At 38.0% G+C, this 22,762-nt stretch overlaps 1 protein-coding gene across 1 annotated transcript; it reads right to left on the bottom strand.

Annotated features, from left to right (window-relative positions):
- Positions 1-2,445: 2,445 nt before the first annotated feature.
- LOC121320031 (protein lin-7 homolog A-like) lies at positions 2,446-17,904 on the bottom strand. The gene is made up of 5 exons (XM_041258149.1): positions 17,823-17,904; positions 14,661-14,779; positions 6,885-6,956; positions 4,430-4,639; positions 2,446-4,201 (listed from the first exon to the last, which is right to left on the bottom strand). The coding sequence occupies exons 1-5, from the start codon at positions 17,857-17,859 to the stop codon at positions 3,980-3,982; spliced, it is 660 nt and encodes a 219-aa protein (XP_041114083.1). The 5' UTR covers positions 17,860-17,904; the 3' UTR covers positions 2,446-3,979.
- Between the last annotated feature and the right edge of the window lie 4,858 nt (positions 17,905-22,762).

The raw sequence follows: 22,762 nt of genomic DNA, 5'->3' as shown, positions 1-22,762 counted from the left end.
AGCTGTGTTTCAATGAATCAGCTTTCCGCAGTGACCCTGAACTGACGAGTGAATACACATTTAGAAAACACTGCAAACATTAAGCGGTTGATTTTTGCTCCGAGGAAAAAAAAAAATACCAGTGGTGCTCCCTATATGATATAATCAGTAACGCATTATATTAAATTATATATTATATATATATATATATATATATATATATATATATATATATATATATATATATATATATATATATATATATTTTTAATATAAAATTAGATTTAGTCTAACAGTGTGCTATGCCAGGTACAAAATGATTGCATGTGTCAAAAGTAACAGCATCACTGAGACGCACAAGTTTAATGTTTATTTACATCTTTTATATTAAGTGAGATACATCAACCAGTGCGCTACAGTATAAGAAATAAAAAATAAAAAAAACTCTGGCAAAATCGAGGTTTTTTTTTTAAAGCATCATTTAAAGAGCACCAATGTACACAATTCAGTTAAGCTCAATTTCACAATTGCTAACAACTAGAGGTACACAGCAGGTGTGTAGAAACAGATTAATAAAAGATACTAATATCTCCAGGTTCATTGTTTCCCCCAGGAACCTTCTGCTGAACTTACAACACTTCACTCCAGTCATTTATTTGATTGCAGATTTCTTCAAGTTTTTCTTCTGGAAGAAAAACCTAAAACAAATGAAACCAAACATCTGTGTGCATCAGACATTAATGACTTATTTAATTTCAAAACATTTCACAAGAGCTTCCCAGATCAAGCCCATTTAAAACAGTGTGCGTCTGTTTTACTGTTTCAGATATAAAAGTGGTGGTTCAGGCAGGGAACTCACTTTTAAACTAGATTGAAATCGTAAACATCAAGCCTATTAGGCTTCTCCATCACCAGACATTCGTCAGTCAAATGACAAGTATCTCATTCACCATTCGGTTAACAGCACGTCCAATGATCAGCTAGAAAGGGCTTTATATTTTACCTCAATCCATTAGTCTCTGTTGTGTGTCACAGTTTGCCTCCTCTTCCTAGCCTTCTTTGTGTAAGGGGGAGGGAAGCTACCCTGCCTCCCTGCCCATGGCTTCCCTATAGTCAGAATCCCCACTATCACCAAACGTAATAATGGGCAGGGGTACCTCAAAGGCCAAAGATGTAATGAAATGTAGTATCATCTTGTCTGAGCTTTAACAAATATTGTTCTTTCTACCGCATGAGATTTCCTGACTGAAATAATAATCCTGAAGGCTGCTCTCGCAAAAACTAAAAACAAACAACAACTAAAACATGTTTGGTTTGGTCGCTTTGTGCAGGTTTATTGTTAAATAAGTGTACACAGTTATGGTTTTTGTTATTTGGTAAATTTGTGAAACTGCTATAAGGATGATGGTGTCATGGGTACATTTAACATGATGTCATGGCTGCTTGCAAAATAACATTCAACTGAAAGCTCTAACTCACACAAAGAGTCATGTTTTTCTAAAGGTCAGCCTCATGTTTGACTAACACATGCTGCAGCTCTCACAGCATAGATAATTAGCATATTTATATGCATCTAATGCCACTGAAATATTGTAATTTTTTAAATATGTGTCAGGGAACCAAAAACCTCTGGCTTTAAGCCAGATGGATATAAACACATTTAAACCCTGCAAATCCAATGCATTACAAATCTATTCATTAACAACAACCAAACAGCATTCAGTTAAAAATCACTACAGAAATGAGACTAAGTCCTTTTTTTATGTAAGGGCTGTATAAAAGGTGTGCCACATATCATTTGAATCCTCTTGTGTACTAATACAATGCTGGAAAAAAAGGCATTCTTTGTTACGATATTAATGAGAAAGTCTTCATTTAAAAGAGACCATTATGACATATGCATGGTTTCATATACACAGGCTGGCAAGGTATACAAATGTTTGTGTACATGTGAGGTGTCATGTGATCCCCTACACCTATATGTTGTGTGCGAGATTTGTGCAACTATTCAGCAACAGTCCTACAAGCCAATGACTGCACTGTCCATCAAGAGAGTGTCTCGGTGTCCCTGGAATGATAACATTTGCAGAAAATCACCATCCTGATGGATATATATTTTTGGCCATTCATTGTGTGAAGCTGCGGTTTTATTTATCTTGGTTTGTAATTGCAGTGGTTGTGTTTTTTTTTTAATTCTTACAACATCTCCACAAACATTATTTTCTAATAATAAAACATGTGTTGTGACTAAACCATTTGTCTGCTATAAAGACTGCCACTGTAATAGAACATTTTTTGGAGAGAAGAAATACGATTTTAAATGCAATCATTATTCAGGATTTGTTGACTGTTAAACTGTAAATAAATATAATTTTTAAATGTATGTTCTTTCAACAATTTGTTGAGTAAGGCAGAATCTTAATTAAATAAAACCTTTGGTTGTTGTTTTTTTTTTTAGGATGGAAATAGATGGTTATGTTGTATAACACCAGATTTCATTTGTATTTTACAGCGGGTGATGGATGAAAATGTAGTCTCTAAAGACGATAGCACCTAAATGGTTCGGTTCAGTTAGGAAACTCATACGATAAAAGATAGACGAGATAACACTACTACATTAAACATATTTTATACTTCACTCTTTGGCCATTGGCTTTGCCTTTCGAGATAACCCAACCCATAAATTACCTCACAGTGAAGTGCAGATGCTGACTGTAGGGAAGCCATAGGCAGGGGGGCAGGATAGCTGCCCTCCCCTGTTAAACTAAACCAAAAAGCAGGAAGAGGCTGGGGAGGAGGAGACGCATGGCAGGGATGCAATGGTTTGAGGTCAGATATAAATCCTTTCCTTGCTGATCACTGGATGTGTTGTTTATCGAAGGACAAGTAATATACCAGCTACTCGGCTGACGATTTGATCTGGTATGGAAGCGGCCTATAATATGCTTGATATTTATGTTTGCGTAACATAACTGAACCTCTCCTCATTCCATCTGTATATATCACTCAGCCACAGCAGCGTCACATCAGGGTCTTGGGTGCTTGTGTCCTGAATTGGATGGAGTCCAAATTTGCAAAGGACACAGGTCCTTAATGCATTCTTTTTTGTACTGAAACAGCAGAAGGGCAGCAATGTCGAAACCATTATGTTCGCTAATAGTTCCCGGATATCTTATCATTCGAATGGGCTTTTTCATTATTATTTGCAGATGAAATAAAGAGAGTAGGTGTGGAGTAACTTATGACTTACAATTACTATTAATTAACCAGTAGCAAAAATTGCTTCCATCTTTGATTCAGATATGTCCTATTGACTAATTAGGGCACACACATCAGATAATGGCTGATTTTGACACTAATTAGAGAAACAACTTAAAAAGACTCACAAAGTTCTATTGATGTAGATATTTTAGTATTAAAATATTATTAAACATCTGCTGGTTTAGTTTTATAGCTTGGCGTGCTAAGGCTTTGGGAATGGCAGGCTGTAAAAAACAAAGCATCTGTTACTTAGGCTTGAAATAGAGAAACACACATACATATGAGACAGGGACACTGGCTCAAAGCAGAGGGCACTGCCATTGCGCAATTAAAGATGAGCCACAGATCATCAAGTATGTGGCACAGGGCTCTCAAAGCTATCCTGTTCTGAAAGCTGAAACGTATTCTCCTAATTTCCGGTTTTGTACCAAACAGCCTTTTCCAGTTTACAGTTTGTGTGAGGAAACCACGTGCTTGTTCATTAAAAAAAGTATTGTGAGCTTAATTAACTGAAGAGCAAAGTTATTTATACCAATAGGGTGAAATAAATAGAGCCTTTTTGTCATCAGAAACTATATTTATGGTCTGCTTATGGCGCTGCTAGATTTGCAGTTCTTCACAGGTCATCATTGGTGGTTGCTACGGTTACGACACAGTACCTGCTGGTATTATGTGCTGCCAAAACTAAATGGATTGTTCCTCCTGTTCCTTAGGGGGTGAAAGCAATGAAAAGCCTCACCTACGACATGTGGTTCTGCTGAGCCGACAGTGTCTGCTGCTGCTGTTGCTGCTGCTGTATTAAGAGCTGCTGCTGCTGTCTGCGTCGGGCCATCCTCAGTTTCTCAAAGCGGGCCTCCATCTCCTCCAGCACCTTGGGAGTGTAGCGCACCACCAGCTTGACGCTCTCCTTCGCAGCCTTAAGCAGCTCTACTGCCATTTCATGGTGCTCCCCTTCCACACTCTAGAAGAACGTTTGAGGGCAAAATTTAAAATGAAAATGTATAATACTAAAATCTTACAGGAAATGGTACCATCAGAAAGAAATTCATAGCTCCACAACACAGGGAATATAATCTCAGAACAAATGCCTAAGCTAATTAAAAACAGAACTATTTACTGAAAGAGCAATATGCCACATGACAACCTAGTTCAGTGTGTGGTAAAAAGAAGATCCATTTTTTGGGCTTACCACTCCATTCACGGACAGCAGCTGATCCCCTCGCTTGAGGCCCCCGTGTCTCTCTGCCACTCCCCCGGGAATGATGCGTGAGATGTAGATGGGAGAGTTCTGCTCCTTCCCTCCCATCACATTGAAGCCCAGGCCCTCCTCTGTCTTGGGCAGCTCCACCACCCGAGGGTGCGAATGCCCTTCACTGGCTGCAAACGCAGCTACCGTCGCCTGTGCGAGAGAATCAAGCTGTTAGCTTCATGGCATGTTGACAGGTGGAGGAGAACCACTGTAGTGAGCGTCTGTTTTTCTCAGCAGCAGTTGGAGACAGTACCTTTATAAAGCATGAGAGGTTATTGGCACATACACAACTTGTACTTGAGTCTTGTAATACTGAGTTAAAAACATTGTATTAGAGTGATGTAATTATTTTGGAACATTTGCACTGGTTTATCTGGGTGTGCTTATATTAGTAAGTGAGTAAGGAATTGAAGAGGTAGGACTGGGTTACTCTGTTGAATATCCCTCCAGTTTAGAAGAGGACAGGAAGCTGTGTAAAAGCTCCTTGGGTGTATATGGAGTTATGTGGCTTAACAAATGTGAGACAGCAGGTTAAACAATAGAAATACAGTAGATGCCAGTTATTAGCAACTCTGGTAATGACAACTTTCGGGTATTAACAACATTTTCACAGGAACCAATCCCGTCCCATAGACTTTAATGTGAATGGAATTCTGATATCAGCATGCCGCTTATTGACAGCTTTATTGCTAGTTGTCAGTGCTACGGAGCACATGTGCATGATTTATGCACATACTGCATGCAGTTTTCATAACACGCTGACTTCTCAACTGCGTATTTCTGGCGGACTGAGGCAGAATCATGGCTTTGAAACTGGCTATGAAAAATTGAGATGGATTTACAGCGGGAGATGGTACATTGTAAAAAGCAGACAGCGTTGGACGATTTCTTATTTTTAAAGTGTGTTCTTTAGAATTGATTGTAAGTACAACACATCTTCTTTATGTTTGGTTTACTCATTGTAGGGCCAATTGTACTATACCATTGTGTAGTACTATTTAAGCCAACTCCCTTTTTGTTTTGTTTTACACACGCGTGAAGTAAACAGTTCTGTTTAAGTATTTCATGTTTCTCATGTTCATTTTAACACTAACATTTAAAACATGTACGTCAGAGCCATTTTGTACAACTCAGTATATACTGTTGTTCAATATGAATACACTTGAAAACTGGAGCTTTTCGCTTATTGGCAAATTTTGATTAATGACAACATTTTGCTGGGAACTGAGAGGTTATTAATAAGCATCTACTGTACCTGACCCTCACATCTGTATATTATAGAAAGGAACTGATGAACTATGTGTGGTCTGAAGCATTTGACTATTAAAATGTGCTCTGTGCTTGTCCATGTTCTGAGCTAGATTAGCATCAAACCAGCCTGTCCATTGTTACACCCAGATAGCTACAAAACACTGCTGAAAATGAAATGCTGTACAGTACTACAGTGCAGCTGTTTCAACAAAACAGAAATAAAATTGAGACCTAAGACCTCTCCTCTCCCAAAAAAAAGCCCACTCCACTGCCTCAGCTAAATGCATTCACACTTTTATTTCTGTGAGGTGTGCATTACAAATCAGATGTTAAGGGCTATTAAAATACTATACATTTTTTACAAGAATAGGTACGATTAGCAATTAAATTACCACAGCTCATTTTACACAGCGAGTGGAACCAACTAGTTTTTTTTCCTCTCTTTTTGATGCTTTTAGATAACGTTTTTATTTATTCCCTCAAGTCCAACTTTTTGGAGATATTTTTGTTCTCTGCATATTTTTTGCCCACACTGATTACATAGACACTTAAGCCTATGTTTAATATGCAGTAAAAAGACATGGCTTTTTAATATAACATTTTAATATAAAATAAAAGGTCAGGCATTGCACCAGTGATGATTACATTATGTCCTTAAATGAAGAACTTCTTAATTAAATCCACAAGGTGCTTATGAACACACAGAACGTTGGTGAAATTAATTACATAAACGAACAAAGAAAGAAAGAACGATTAGAATTGAATTGGTATTTAATTAAATTCTGAGCGACAGCATTAGTGCCAGCTGTCTCAATGTTTAAAAGAAAAACATTATCAGTTAATGACAGATAGAAAAAAAAAAGAAGGGTATTACTTCATATCTGGATTCTTAACACCCTCTGCATCTCTGCAACACTGCTTGTAAACAATGGGGCTTCTAAAATATAAAGATTGATTTTTCAGGGTTATGATCTGGTTGTATTACCTGGGAAGCAACAGCACTGGGTCTGCAGTCTGGGCTGCCACTGCTGTCTGAATTTCCTTACAGAGTAAACACCTGTAAGAAACACCTCAAACACACATTTACAGCATATTCAAAAACATCATTTACAGCACATGGATTATTGATGAGCAAAGAGCTTACCTTTGCAGTGGCGCGGGCCTGGTATTCAGGACAGCCTTGAACAGTTATGGTTTCATGCATGTACTGATAGACCTAGAATGAAAATACAAGAGGTCAATTTTAACCATTTAAACAGTGGCAGATCCAAATACCAAGTCCTAAATTGTACAGCTCTGTCCAAAAGTTTTGCATCACCCTAAAGAATTAACACATTGTGCTTCATAAAGTCGAATGAAACCTGTTGAATAATGATACGTTAACATATCGAATTATGTAGCGCTTTGTAGCTGTCCACATATTTATAGCTTTTGTGATATTTTGTAGTTTCTTTGATTACAGAATGTTAAATAAAATATCTAAATTATGCTGATGTAGTTTATTTTTATTATGTCTTTATCCTAAATTTTCGATGATGCAAAACTTTTGTCCATAGCTGTATTTGCCATTTGGCAACTAGAGGAGGGTTTTAAGAAAGTTCTTATCTGATGTTCCATTAGGGTTTCATTACAGTAAGAGTTGTAGCTTCAGCAGTTTTGTGGAATCTGAGCGCCGTGGGACAGGACTTGCAAGGCACTGCTATTCAAACTCACCACCACAAATAGCTCTGCCCACTTTTAAAGTCTGTCAGCAAAGCTAGATCTGTGATCAACTGACACATGTATGGGACACTGCTTTCCCAAAATGTGGGTCAAAATGACCAGCAACCTCATTCTTTGTATTAAACCAATGGCATTAGTGGAATTCATCCAATGGCAAATGCATTGATGTTTGTAAGCTGTGCCTTAGATTGGAGTTCGTTGAGTCATTTTCCAGCACAAATCAACATAGTTAGTGTTTTTCATATTTTAACTTCAGTTAATATTGAAGCAAATGGTAATCAGTCCATGCGTTGATTTCATTATTTCAACTTTGACCCATTTGATTCCTTGTGAACAGGATGGCTTTGCAGGGGTGACGTCAGACCAGAAATAGACTCCAAACACTGATGAATGGCGGTGAGTTTTATTGCAAATAATAATAAACAAAAAGGTTTCAACAAAACACACAAAACAGGACATGGCACTTGAGGCCAAAATAAAAAGTTAAGCAAAACGTACAACACTAAACAAGACAGTGGACGAAAAGACAAATAAGTACTGTGCTGGCACTTCCAACACACTGTAGCAATTGTTATCTCAAAACCCCAAAAACTCCTTCTCTCTCCCGTTCTCCACTCACGAACACACAACCCCGAGTGAGTGAAAACATGCAGCTTTTATGCAGCTGTACCGAGACTCGATTGCTAATCAATCATTCAATTGGAGTCTCGGTACAACTGCACGTGAATTAATAAAAGTGCAATTCCCTGTGCTCACATATTATTTTACTTGCACGTGAAGTGCTGTGCAATCCTCATGCCGAAATACAAATATACATTTTAAACACTTGTGCTCGTAACCCATATTTATATCCTGTGTATTTTATACATAAACACCAACATTAACACACTACATACAACATAAAACACTAATAAACATAAAGGGGCGGGACACTCCGCCACATTCCTCGAGACCATCACTTTCAATTCAAACACACCCACTCAACAGCACCCACAATACAGAATAATGATCAACAAAATGAGAATACGTAAAAAGAAAATGATGTAAAGTTGGTACATTCATATCTCAGAGAAACTGGAGAGGAACGGGAAATTAAAACAAGGTAAAAGCAATCATCCAAATAAAAACTGAAGCACTAACGGATAATGACATAGAACGTGTGCACAGCCCTGTCTTCTTCAATAATAGCATACAGCCATGTTGATATTGTTTATATTTTCACATGTTATTATAATAAGCAGTACAGGATTTTTATGTGATGTTATTATAATAAGCAGTACAGGGTTTGTATGTGATTTTGTCCTTGTAGATTTCCCCAGAGGCAAACATCTGCAAACAAACATCTTTCAAAATAAATTATTACTCTACAGCATGAGAATGGCAAATGCCTTTACATTCTTTATTCTTCAGTCAATACATCTTTAGAGGTCTCTTATTAAAACTTGCAGAAAATATAAAAAAAAGGAGACAAGGCACGATGCCATTTGGGTGTTTATTGTCCAATAAGAACGCTTGTTTTGTGAGGAATTCTGGCTGACAATGCAGTTCTTGTACTCTATGGAACACAACATTATGACATCACGACCCAGTAGTTAGATTCCCTTCTCTAATACTGGGCTGGTACCATCTTTTTGCCAGAAGAATGGAAACAGAGCATATCTATAGGTGAAATACAGCACCACTGAAGACATTTCAGTGTCAGTCATTTTTAAGTGGAATTACTACAATGCTCTTTGAAGTCCTGGTTGACTGAAGCTTGGGATACCGAGTTGGGTAAACTGGGTGGCACACCCAGGGACCACATCACAAAGTCTTTGTTGACCTTACGTTGTGAGAATATTTTAAAACTCTAGTTGTTCTCTCACTGAATTTCTGCTTGTGGCCCACTGAGAAAAACACACTCACACTGCATGTAGATCTGATGATTTGTGGGTCCTATTTACAAAATGTTATTTTACTTTTAAACCCTCTCATAGATTAGACTACAGGTTTCTGATACAGGATCTTGTTTAGCAAATATTGAAGGCACAGGGACTGCTGGTTGGGGGGACAGTGTGAAGCAATGTTTTTTTAGAATTCTAAAATCTTGGCTCACAAAATGATTCATTTTAAGAACTAATCTCTGCTACTTCCAATAGACTTCTCACAATGAAACTACTATCCGATCCTATGTGAATTAAATATCAAGATGGATGAATAGGCAACCTCTTCCATGAGTTTTGGCAGCACATTGGTATCTAATTATTTGATATACAGGACACCATGGGCTCCCACTGCCGCATGCACGTTACGCACTGTGCGCACCATTGGTTTGCAAAATGTCAGCTTGATAACCATGGACTCACAAATTATCTCACGCGACTGGTTGAAGCAAAACAGACATTTGAAGCATATAGGATTGTACTGTTTATTTAGGGGTAGTAAAGAGCAAACAGTAGCAGATAAGTTGGTTGAAGCTTCAGTAAGAGTGTAAATCTAGCACTCTGATAGGCTGAAACACTTTACAGCATGGTGATGCAGAGTCGTTATCGGCATGAGATGGGATGTCAGTGCGGCTCAGTTTTGTGTACCATGTGAAAGATTTCTGGGATGCTCCTGACGTCAAGTAACCAGATAAAGGGGGTGTTGGCAGCCCAGTTCACTGATTTTCTGTATAACTGACCCACATCCTGAAAGCAAAAATGATTGCATTGCAGAAAACCACTGCAAGAGCCAACCTTTGCACATTGCTGCCAGGTCTGGCTTTTATACTATAGCCTGCAAAACCAAATCAATGCTGAACACATGAAAAAAATATGTTTTAGTGTGACCAAAATGGATTAGAAAAAAATGCAGGTTGAAAATCCAGCAGTGTTCTTTTTTATGTTTTTGAATTTCAATGGAGGTAAGACTAGGGCATAAATTAGCCCACTCAATATTTGATTAGAGATAAATACATCCTGCAATTCAGTATGCTCCCTCACAGACCTTTACCACTGTATTTTTGCACCGTAGTTTTTGCAGTTTTTCATGTTTATTAATATGATTTACCATACCTCTCTGTGCTTTATATTGCTTACCTATGCTTTACCATGCCTCCACTATGCTTTATCACACTTTATTATGCTTTACTATGATAAACTTTTTCATATGCTATACTTAAGACACCACAAGGAATTAGTTGCTTAAAACCCAAGTCATTGTAACCCTCACAGCATTTGTTTGATCCAACTGGCTAATATCAGAAAAAAAAGATATATTTTTTTAGTCTGACTGAAAATATAATGCAATAGATAATGAGCATTCGGGCATGGTATAGTTGCCATAGTAACATTTGTCGAGTGAAATTCTAATTTATGTAAGAACAAATCTGTGCTGCATACCAACAAGGATTATTATTAGTGTTTTTCCAGTAACAATTGATCCTGTTAAGAAATTCAACAGCCAGTTTCTATCAGGGAGTTTATATACAGTAGTCAAGTCTAATACAGAGCCAAATAATTAAAATGCAAACTCTGTACATTGTTGAAGGGCTGCCAACATTAAACTGTAAAATAGAGGCATTATTTTCAAAATGAAAAGTAGCCTTTAGGGGAGCTATAGGAAACCAGTACATTATATTTTTGGCATGCAACATTATACTGTACTTGACTTTCTAACAAATCTGTCACTGTATTTAAAAGCATAAAAATAGCAAGAGAGTATAAAAAGCACAAGTGCACAACGTTCAGTTTTTAATATAATATTCTGCCTAATCCACTAAACTTAGCATTACAAAAAAAACATTGTCCTAAAACCTGTAGTCCTTCCAGGGTTTCTGTATGTTAGTAGGTTCAATGTTACACTGAATATAGGTTACCAGTCATGTCATTTAAATGTGAAAATTATCAAAGTAGAAACCAAATTGTTAATCTCAGGTAGATGAAATAAAGGATAAAGGATACAAAATAATTGTTTATAGTATATAAACATGCTACCCAATCTTGCAGTGCTGCTGAAAGAGTCATTGGCTTAAAAAAATAAATAAGAGACCAGTAAATACATTAAAGTTGCATTAGTTTTATTTATTTTTAACATACTGGTAATAAATGGGGTTGACTGCAAAGGTTAACAATGCACAAAACAATCTTGTATGATGAACAAATCTCTCATGTGTATTCTACCATTACGTGTAACTCATTCACAGACAGTACTGTATTAAATAACCATAATCAGTGCAGCAGTAAACTTCAAGATGAAAAGGGCACAGCTTTATAGGAATTTCTGGAAGGGTGAAAACAAAGGTAAAACACAGTTCAGCAGGCAGCTAAAGGGAACAGTAACTCAGCAGCCACCTAACTGGCAGTGATTGCTGACATCATACTTTTGATAAGTAAAATGGTTTTGAATGCGTGATTTAATGGAAGTGCCTGCAGTCTATAAAATAAGTATGCCAGCCAGCAGACTGTGTGTGGTCTGCAGGATGGCTGCTTTTCACTCTGCTGCAGAGGTATAAACAGGAGGCTTTAGGAGAAGACAGCTTAACAGGGTTTAAAGGTAGTGGGTGACCTTTGTGGTGTTTCTGTCAAGATAGTGATAGACTCAGGGCCTGAGAGGCAGTCTTCAGCCTCTGTAAGGGGGTTACTTGTTTCCAATGGCATGTGGCTATCCAAAACAAAAGTCAAACTTAACTCCATTACTTTCAGATTTAGCTTCTTTTTTTTGGCAGCCCGATGGATCCCAATTGTACAAGCCTATCTTCTTGGTTAACATTACTTTGATTCTGTCCCTGAGCTCTGTGCCACCCAGTGGCTTGCTTACTATACATAATCATCTCAGCGGTACCGCAGCCCTGACCTTTGAACTATACACTCATGCCCCAGATACTATATGTACAAGCTGAGACATTGCAGCTCTTTATTTTAGTTACAGACTTAGAGCAGAATACATCGATCACACACTTCATACTGACTCTACTGGAGAGTGTCTCGAAAACGCTTGAACAAAAAAATGCTTTGATATAAAAAGAAAACCCTAGTGAGACAATAGAGTTGCTGTACATGCTCTCGGCCTTAAAAAACATTTAAAAAAGCTATTTTTGTTGGTGTTGGACTAAGAGAGTGACAGAGTGACTCATGCTGAAACCGTTCCAGTAACCCGGTCACCAGAAAGTAAAACATTCCATTTAAATGAGTTTTTAAACATGAACCTATACAGACAGGAACACATACTTTTTCATTCTGTAAGATCGTAGATCGGTTGCTGCAGTAAGGTTGTATTTTCCATTCATACAAGACTGTCAGTAAGGTTTTTTTGTTTTTTTTCACAAGTGTGTCTTTAGAGATTAAATCAGAGATCACGACCCATCCAGCCTGAAATATGTCATATTAATTTCAGTAAAGGATCTGGTTTATATTTGGAAATGTTTACCTTAGTTTCTTAACTGTCCCATTTTAGGATTATTTGTCCATTCGAAGAAGAATTCTGTACTCAGTCCAGGGAATAAGAGCAAATGTCAATCCCAGGTCATTAGGGCTCACCCTGAACTCACCTGAACTGCACCGAAGCAAGACAAGCAGGGGGCTTGTGTGATTATGATTTCAAAGGTAACACTGCACATCAATGCGGGTAAAGAAACTAAAATATATAAAGTAGTTTAAATGAAGACCAATATACAAATCACAACCACCACTAGATTTAACTGCCGTTCCCAATCCTGGTAAATTTGAATGTGCCACTCCTGTTTTATGAATAACTGTGGCAAAGTGCCCGTCCCTGTGTGTATTTTGTGTGGTGTGTGAATGTTGGTGTACAGTCATTGGTACACGGGATATAAACAGATCTGTGTAAAACGAGTGTTTAAAATGTATATTTGTATTTAGGCACGAGGATTGCACAGCACTTCACGTGCAAGTAAAACGTAATAATATGTGTGCACGGGGAATTGCACTTTATTAATTCATGTGTAGCTGTACCGCGATTCCAATTTAGTGATTGATTAGCAATTGAGTCTCGGTACAGCTGCATAAAAGCTGCATGTTTTCACCCACTCGGGGTTGTATGTTCGGTGAGTGGAGAACGGGACTGGAGACGGAGGTAATAAACACAATAAAATAATAACGTAAAGTTAAAATATCTGCTCACCATGTTTTGTGTCGTGTTAGTCCGTTTTGTTTGTCTCTTTTGTTTTGGCGAATGTGCCGTGTCCTGTGTGTTTTTGTGTTTGTTACAACTGTTTATTTTCTGGCTGTCTGTTCATTTATTAAATGCTGAGAGAGACCATTCGCTCAGCTCCACCAAACTCCACCTCTCGCTGTCGTTTATTTCCTGTTTCTGGTCTGACGTCCCCCACTCCGGCCGTCTTTGTGACAATAACACATATAACTGTACCTATAATACTGCTTAGAAATCCATTCTACTTACCTGCATTTGATCCACATGTTTGAACCATGAGTACTGCTACTGCAGTACAGAAGTGGCTCTTTTTTAGAGTAATAATAATAATAATTGTGCAATGCTCATACTTATTAATGTGTTACATATCCTCAATATAATCACAAAGTAATGTTTCTCTTGTCAGTTCCAGTGGGTGTAACTGGCTTAAAACATAATAAGACTAGTCTAATGGTGTGGTACTATATACAGTAGTCACAATGTACAAAAACAAGCTACCAGGATTACACACTGTATCAGGATTATAGAAACATACAGCAGGGCGCTGTCGTGCACCATCAGGTTTCATGTAAGCAGCATTGAAATTGATGACATTTCTTTCTTTTTTGTTTGTGACTCTGCAACAAGAAGTAACAAATAATGATCACTTTTAAATGTCACCAGCATATTGATTCTCATGGAGACTGGTGTGGAATGAACTGTGAGATGCAGTGTGTCAGTATGAGACATAGAGTATACAGTACACCTCGTCATGTTGCAAGCTTTACAGCACCAGGGATATTACTAATATTGCAATTATTGGTTGAGACCCAAGACCTGTTTTAACCATAAGTGACCTTGAATTCAGCACCAGTAGTAAAACTTTGTTTTCAATGTTGTAATATGATAAAAGGTTAACATTTATATTTTCAAGTATGTGCAACTGCCACAGCAAAATTAAGAATCCAAGCAAATTCTATACATTTGTATTGTCACTTGCTTCTGCTTTTTGGGTTCATGGACATTATAAATACCGACACATTTCGTCTAACTCCCTAGCGTGGAAGGACAGAAAACAGTTACGTACCTCTCTGACGGCAGTACAGAACTCGCTCTGTAGCACTTTCCTTAGAGACTGTAATTTATGGACTGGCACTTCCCCAGTCTCCTGCAGCTTCTCCAGCAATTCAATAGCTCGAGCCACATCTAAATGACCAAAAAACACAAGACTTTAATAAGATTGGGGCTACATACTATTAAAAACGTGTTCGAAAAACAGAACACTGGAATCTGATTCATTTTGAAGAGAACACACCAGATTAAATAATTGACTGTATTTTAACCTACGCTTTGCCATTCCCAAGAAAGAGCATACTGGTGAGTTTTGAAATTTGAACTTGAAGCATCCAGTGCACTGCCTGAGAGGTCCACTCTGCACTGAGCTGCAAAAACCTGCATTCCAACGTATCCCTGGTGGTGTTGTCCTTGGTCCTGGCTGCTGCCAGTTACACTTTAGAGGGTGTTTAGCAACTCTTTAAATCCTCTGTCACAGAGCTGCTTCCAGTGTTTGTTTTAGTAGATTCATATCTGGACTTTTCCTACCATTAAAGATCTTTTTGTTGGTAATATCCCCTGCTTTGGAGATTTACAAGAAATGTATTTTTGTGGCACTGCAAATGTCGTTAGACTCCTAGGTATATTTCATTTTCAAATGGGCCATCATAAAAAGCAGTTCTGTTACAAATTATATCATTTAATATTGGATTTATATTTTAAAATAGGTGCATAGTAAAACTGGCACAGAACCCAGCATGAGGCATTGATTACGACAGCTTTTAATTTGGGTTGGAGCAATTGATTTTTTAAAGAAAACAGGTCATTTGCCATATACTACACATTCAGTTAATATATCACCCTATTCTATTGAAATCACACTTCAAGGTGGAAAGGGTGAAATCAATCACCCAGTGCTAAAAAAAAAATAGAAAGAATACACAGGACTAAATAAACTGGGAATAGCAATCTCAGATGTAATGTGCACATTTGATTACATTGGCTCGAACTTCTCTTCAAGTGTAGCTTCACAGATGCATTATAGAATTACAGCTGAAACCTTTACACTCCATGTATTTTACTTTGTGAGAATGAGAGAAAGCACAGTTGGATTAGACCTTTACAGTTTGGGGGCTTGATGGCTCTACAGCAATCAAACTGCAAGACACACAAATTCTTGGACAAGACAGCTGCAGTATTCCTCTTATCGTTAATCAGATAAAGGTGTCGTTTCACACAAGTCATTGTTCCATGCTTTTTTTTTTTACAATTTCTTGCAAAGGCATCCCATGGAGTCTCTGTAAAACAGCATCATTATTTTTCAGGAAGCATATTCAAAGTTCCTGTACACTCTACTGTAAAGTGCATGCAACACAGGTTAGTTACCAGACATATCAAGATGTAACTAGCAGATTACCTGGATGGACATAGACTACGAGTTTATGGCACCTGAACAGACCAAGACTGATGAGCAACTGGTGAACAGGTTATCCTCGGTGTAAGTCCATACAGGTGCCAAAGCCATTGGTCTGGTCAATCCATCTGATCCGGTTGTTACAATCTTTTGTTGAAAGTCTGGTTATTGGTTCCCAGTATAAAACATTACTTATCAAAATAGTTTGAGTTAGTAGCTTCAAATTATGAAGATTACACTCCCTCCTCCTCCCTCAATGCTGGTGCTCTAGTTACAATGAGAAGCATTGCTGCAGAAGGAAGCATGATCTGAATACACCGCAACGTTTACAATGATCTTTCTCCTGGAACATGCTCCTGTGGAAAACCTGATACATTTATTCCTCAGGTAATTACGACCCATGATGTGTTACTTCAAATATCAAAATAATCTGATTACACAGTTAACAGCAAAGATACTGGAATGTGTTTTTGTAAACACGGCAGGGGGTTGTGTAGCACTTAAAGATGATTCAGTGTGAGTTCAGGAGTTGCTCTTATGTTCTAGTTGCCTAGCATAGAGAATTAATCAGGCTAGATCAGCCAACGCTAGAATCAGAGCCATCCACTGCACAGCTGTGTATTACCAGCTAATTGTACAGGCTGTTACTTGTATAATCTGATTATTTTGATATTTGAAGTCATACATCATGGGTCATAAATAACGTGAGGAGGCTGTGTGGTCCAGTGGTTAAAGAAAAGGGGCTTGTAACCAGGAGGTCCCGGGTTCAAATCCCAGCTCAGCCACAGACTCACTGTGTGACCCTGAGCAAGTCACTTAACCCCCTTGTGCTCCGTCTTTCGGGTGAGACGTTGCTGTAAGTGACTCTGCAGCTGATGCATAGTTCACGCACCCTAGTCTCTGTAAATCGCCTTGGATAAAGGCGACTGCTAAATAAACAAATAATAATACAAAAATAAACGTAATCCCTATCTGTTCACTAGATGGCGCTGGTTCTTGATCTATAGCAGGCAAACAGAACTGAAGAACAATCCCATAATTCAGATAAAAGCACCTTAACAAAGAAATATCAAAATAATAATAAAAAATAAATTAATTAACTGAGTAATTGCAAGAAGGAATGTGAGTAGCAAATCCAGAAGAGCAATACGTTACGTGTGCAACAGTCTCAAGTTGCCTTGTACTACTAACCGAAAAGCAAAAGTACTTTCCAAAATAAATTGTGCTGTCACCTACGATTACTGTAATCATATATAACATGAGCAGCAGCAAAACATATATCAAATGACAACGATTGCATGATTTCGATTTTTTTTTTTTTTTTTTTTTTTTTGATGGGGTTTGTCTTTTGTACAACTTTTTTTTTTTTTTTCATACGTCTGACCTATTTTATCTGGATAATTGAATATTATAAATACATGTCTGGCAGTTTTTCTATGCTATGGGAAATTGCGAAGATCGCCGCAGTGGTTAGTTGAGAGGAATAGATACTACGTATAGAAAAGTTGTCATTTTGCAAACCAGCAAACAGAAACCTTGAACTCACCCTAAATAACAGTCACAATGCCACACTTCAATCTACAGAACCTGTGCTACGTTTTGTAGATACCCAGCTCAATTGTCGACATGCGTTTCTTTCTTTATCAAATGGTTCCTTATAATGCCCACTGGATCGTCAAGAAGAAGAACGACCATTCATGCAAAAGCTCTGTCACAAATGTAACTATACAGACACATACACAACACAGCCATTGGAAAAAGTGGCCGGTCCTGGTTCCTTACCTCTCTCCAATGTGAGCGGCTGGATCACTGTCGCCATGTTTTCAGCTGTAAGAAATAAAGTGACTGGAACGGCAGCATCTGAAGCAACTGGGCACGAGTGCGTTTGACAGGGGGGGGGGGGGGGGGGGGGGAGCTAGACAGCCAATGGGAGTGTCTGGAACCTGTAGGATTTGAGGGAATGTATTATGAATCTTTTCCGAGGTCCAACACCATCTGGTCTTACAATGTAAGTGACGTCAGAGTGGCTCTGTTTTGCTTATACTGTATTTCCAACTACGGCTACATCATGTCTAGCTCTCGGTGTTGCATCGATTTATTTTTAATGATAAAGGAATTCACTAGAGGTGCATTCTGGTTTATGCATTATAAAACAAATGAAGATACCGTATTAAGCATGAAGCATTTATAATAATAATTAAAAAACGTTGCTTTTTGTAGGTAGTTCCATGTAAACCATCCGTTTTGCTCTTTTGCCAGGTGAGAGTATCTAAACGTAAGAATAGTGGAAGTTCAACAATTGGACACGTTTTTGCAATACCCTAGGGTTTCCATAAACTTCAGTCCCTTTTGTGTTTCCGCTGCACACGTCTTAGCTGCACAGTCACTGCATGGGCTGGAGACCTCATTGGATTAAAGTACATAGCACTGCATTATAGATAATAGAAGAGGATTATATTTTTACAGTATAAGAAAAAGTTAAGGGGGTTAGCAGTTAAATGGGAGATGTATCTACATCAACCTATATGTACCTTGTGGTTATTTCACATCAGATCCAATACATTCAATGTTATTCAGTAATAGGATTATTGTACAAATTATGCATCATATTCATTTCAGTTTAATAATGTATTTAGTTATTTACTACAATGTATGTTAGTGGCATGAAATGGCATAAAAGATCCCTGGTGCTTTCTGTACCAGCAGTTGCATCAGAGTGTATCATTAACCTGTACACCAGGATCTGGTGTACTGAACTAGAGAGATCTCCTTTGAACCCACGTGGGTGGTTTTAATGCCTGGGCTTTAAAAAGTCACCATGATGTGATGACTGAAAAAAACAACGCTATACAAAGTGCCTATATTCGTTAAGATAACCGGGATAATTCAGAACAGTACCAAGGATTTATACAAAGCATAAACTGCAGTATGCTCTGCATTTTTTATTGTGATGTCAGGTGTAAGATAAGAGGAGAGAAGTGCACAATTGGATAAGCAGTTTGGGAGATGATGATTCAGGAGAGGTGCTGATGATTGGCTTTCTCCTGTGACCAACATGATTCACTTCTGAGATTCAGAGCTGCAATGTGATAACTGTCCAGTAGATGGCATAATTGGCTGTTCCTCTAGTGCCTGGGCTGGGATTTGAACCCAGGATCTACTATCTCTTACTGCTTTGGTACAGTTTTGTTTACATCCATAATGCAAAAACTAATGTAAAATTGTATCACAATAAAGATTGTGAAAAATACTCCATACAAATCTACATTGTATTGATATCACCATTTCCATCCCAAAATCTTGCTCGCTATTAATACTGTACAAAGAAGTCGATGATCCTGCAATGTCACATATATGTCTCTATAGTGGATTCAGACTGGAAAGGGTGGTTTGCTTCATCTTTGTAGACGGAACAATTTGAAGGAGAAACACAAATTGTTGAACCAAGTGGAAAACAAACCGTCTCATACGTAATGTGTCCTACTTAAAGAAACACAGCACAGAGGAATTATATGATATTGATCCTGTCTTATAGATCTGTCTTTGTGTGCTTTATGTCAACATTAGATGTCTATTATTCATCCACTAGGGAGAGAAGCCTTCATGTAGTTTATCTCTTTGTGTCTGCAGTTAGCTGAACAGGACTTTTGAACAGAACAGGGTATTTTGCTTTATATATTTCACAAATAGAATAATATCAAAGGATACCTTTAGTATGTTTCATTTATCAAGAGAGAGAGAGAGAGAGAGAGAGAGAGAGAGAGAGAGAGAGAGAGAGAGAGAGAGAGAGAGAGAGAGGAAATTAAAAAGTTGACAATCATATACTAGAACATTTTTGTTTGTATTTTAAAAGGTCTCTTTAAATAGCAACTGCAAGCATTACAGACAGCATGCATACAATCCCTTTTCAGACCCAAGAGTTCAGTGCACCCAAAAAGTTCAGTCTTGAATACAGTAAGTGTAAAATGTGTTGCTGGTACCAGTTTTTTTAACCCTTTTTACCCTCACCTCACCACTCTCTCTAATGATCAGAAATCTTACAATGTATCCTAGCTAACTTATCTATTGCACCACTTTTTGCTCTTATAAGGAATAGCAGCTTCCCCAAGCAGTGCCAGAGAGTTATACAGCATGTGCTGGTAATGTAACTTGCCATTGACTGTGACACATAATATAGGGGTGAAATACTTGCTATACATTGTGTTTCTTGACAAACCAAACTGTATATTTGGGCCCTATATAAAGAACAGAGGTGCACAATACGCTAAATTATTTTGTTAGCTATAATCACTTTAATATCCTGACCTATGCAGATTAGTTGTACTGTTTTCTGAAGGCTCTGTACTCCATCACAGAATCACTTGTGTGCACTTGTGTCCATAAATAAATCATATATAGATTCTAATTTACTGGAAGGGGGGGATTATGTTCTGCTCAGCATATAATTTAGAGAAGTCACATTTCTTGTCCATTGTTTAAAGGTTGGTGTACACATTTACAAGAATGTATACACAGAAGCCTTTTAAAAAGTTATTCCTTCTGGAAATAGCTGTATTAGCTTTTTCTCCCAAATGGGAAGCAATGTGTTCTGTCAACAGATATAGTCCATTTGCACATATATGGAATACATGGTCATAATTTAAATATGATATTATCCAATCCTAAATTATACACTCTGATACTGTATCATCTCAATTGTGTATGTCATACAGTATATCTAGATAATTAGAGCTCATTGCAAGATGTTGAATGAGCATAGCAAAACGAAAGTCCAAGCTGCTAGATCAAACTATTTTTTTCTAGAGTTCCAGTAGCATGTAGCTTTGTCAGCCAGAGTGGGATCCAGTCTGTTTGTGTATTTTCAGGCCATGGCTTTAGGCTATTTTTAATGGGAAGCCTATATATATTGGCTTTATTGAGTGATGGTGAAGATCCACAGGGAGAATTTAGGAATCATGTTCAACTTCTGCATGGTTTCCTCTGCCCTCTATTCAAACAGACACCAGTGTGCTTTAATATCCTGACTTATTTATCACAAATACCACTAAAACCATTTTATATCTGCCCCTGTAATACCAATACTAATGCTAATACTAATACTACTAATAATATATTCACTCTTTCTTAACGGAAAGATTCACTGACCTTTTAATACAAAGCCAACTCAGTTAAAAGGCCACAGTGCATACCTAACAGTTTTTACCATCTGTGGCAAAGTGTTTAACAGTGTGCAGGTGAAGGAGTGTTGTGGTGATCAATAAACAGACAGACCACGATAATCCAGGTTCAATGGTGTTTTATTTTTGTAATCCAAAGTCTGGTGACAAACAGTAAACAATAATGATAACAGACAATATACAACGGGTTGCGTATTGCTCTGTTGTAATCTATGGGTTGGCCCTGGAATAATAGTTCCAATTTTTAAGCACCCACACATAACACAAACACGATCACAAATCCACAGGGAGTGCTGTAGTGCTCGTGGTGCAAATACAGTTAATTGTGAAACAAGTGAAATGTTGTCCGGGTTTGGTGTTGGCCTTTAGCGACAGCTCCGGATCATGTTAGTCATCTAATAGCAACAAACAAACAGTTTTTTAGACACGCAAACAAACAAAACACTAACGATTTTCAATATAGGCCTCTTTCCAGTTTAGCGTTAACCATAACAAATCATCTTGCTACGTCCCCTTTTGTACCCTCAATCATGACCCCTTGGTTGACGAGTGCAACCGCTCCTCCAATCCACGGCCGCCACATCGTTTCTCTTCTGGGTTGATTATTTAGTGTACTGTAGCTCCGCCCCATTTCTAGATGGCCAACATCTGTCTAACCCTGGGAATGAATTGTCTAACCATCCAGTCCAGGGCACCCTGTTCCCTTTATACAGTGCCCTCACGGGTCAGGAGGGAGATTTATCATCAAGAATCATTCTGTCTGTCACACCATCACAGATAAAAAGTGATGTACGGTACAAAATGTTATGTGACAGCACGAAAAACTCATCAATGCCTTTGCAACACATATTTATCACATCCTGTTGATATCTCTTTATTTGTTCCCAATTGACCTGTACTGGGGAAGCCAATGCAGGGCTGTTATTATTCCTGAAGGGAGGCATATTTAATGAGTTTTGGTTATTGGATTTTTTTTTTTAAAAACAGTAATACCACTTTACAGCCTCAGGCTGTATCTCCCGATGGACAAGCCAATGTCACAAAACCACCCTTACATTCACATTGACTTTCTGCACTAATTCATTTCTTGAATGGAGATCTTACAGAGATTAAGTAAAATGAATATGGAGACAGAGCCCATTCTGTTTTTGTGTTTCAGTTGACTTAATGAAGCAATCAGTTAAGAACATAAGAACATAAGAAAGTTTACAAACGAGAGGAGGCCATTCGGCCCATCTTGCTCGTTTGGTTGTTAGTAGCTTATTGATCTCAGAATCTCATCAAGCAGCTTCTTGAACGATCCCAGGGTGTCAGCTTCAACAACATTACTGTGGAATTCATTCCAGACCCTCACAATTCTCTGTGTAAAAAAGTGCCTCCTATTTTCTGTTCTGAATGCCCCTTTGTCTAATCTCCATTTGTGACCCCTGGTCCTTGTTTCTTTTTTCAGGCTGAAAAAGTCCCTTGGGTCGACACTGTCAATACCTTTTAGAATTTTGAATGCTTGAATTAGGTCGCCACGTAGTCTTCTTTGTTCAAGACTGA

This window comes from Polyodon spathula, chromosome 8 (genome assembly GCF_017654505.1).
Source record: "Polyodon spathula isolate WHYD16114869_AA chromosome 8, ASM1765450v1, whole genome shotgun sequence".
Taxonomy (NCBI): Eukaryota; Metazoa; Chordata; class Actinopteri; order Acipenseriformes; family Polyodontidae; genus Polyodon; species Polyodon spathula.
The sequence above is the reverse complement of the archived record's forward strand: the minus strand, read 5'-3'. Positions and strand labels throughout refer to the sequence as shown.

Bases quoted from the DNA above. Each gene is read 5' to 3' on its own strand.
- LOC121320031 (XM_041258149.1), bottom strand. From the start codon at position 17,859: ATGGCGACAGTGATCCAGCCGCTCACATTGGAGAGAG. The intron at 14,780-17,822 runs GTAAGGAACCAG...TTGGTCATTTAG, and splicing joins GCCGCTCACATTGGAGAGAG to ATGTGGCTCGAGCTATTGAA. The intron at 4,202-4,429 runs GTAAGCCCAAAA...ACGTTCTTCTAG, and splicing joins TGCTGTCCGTGAATGGAGTG to AGTGTGGAAGGGGAGCACCA.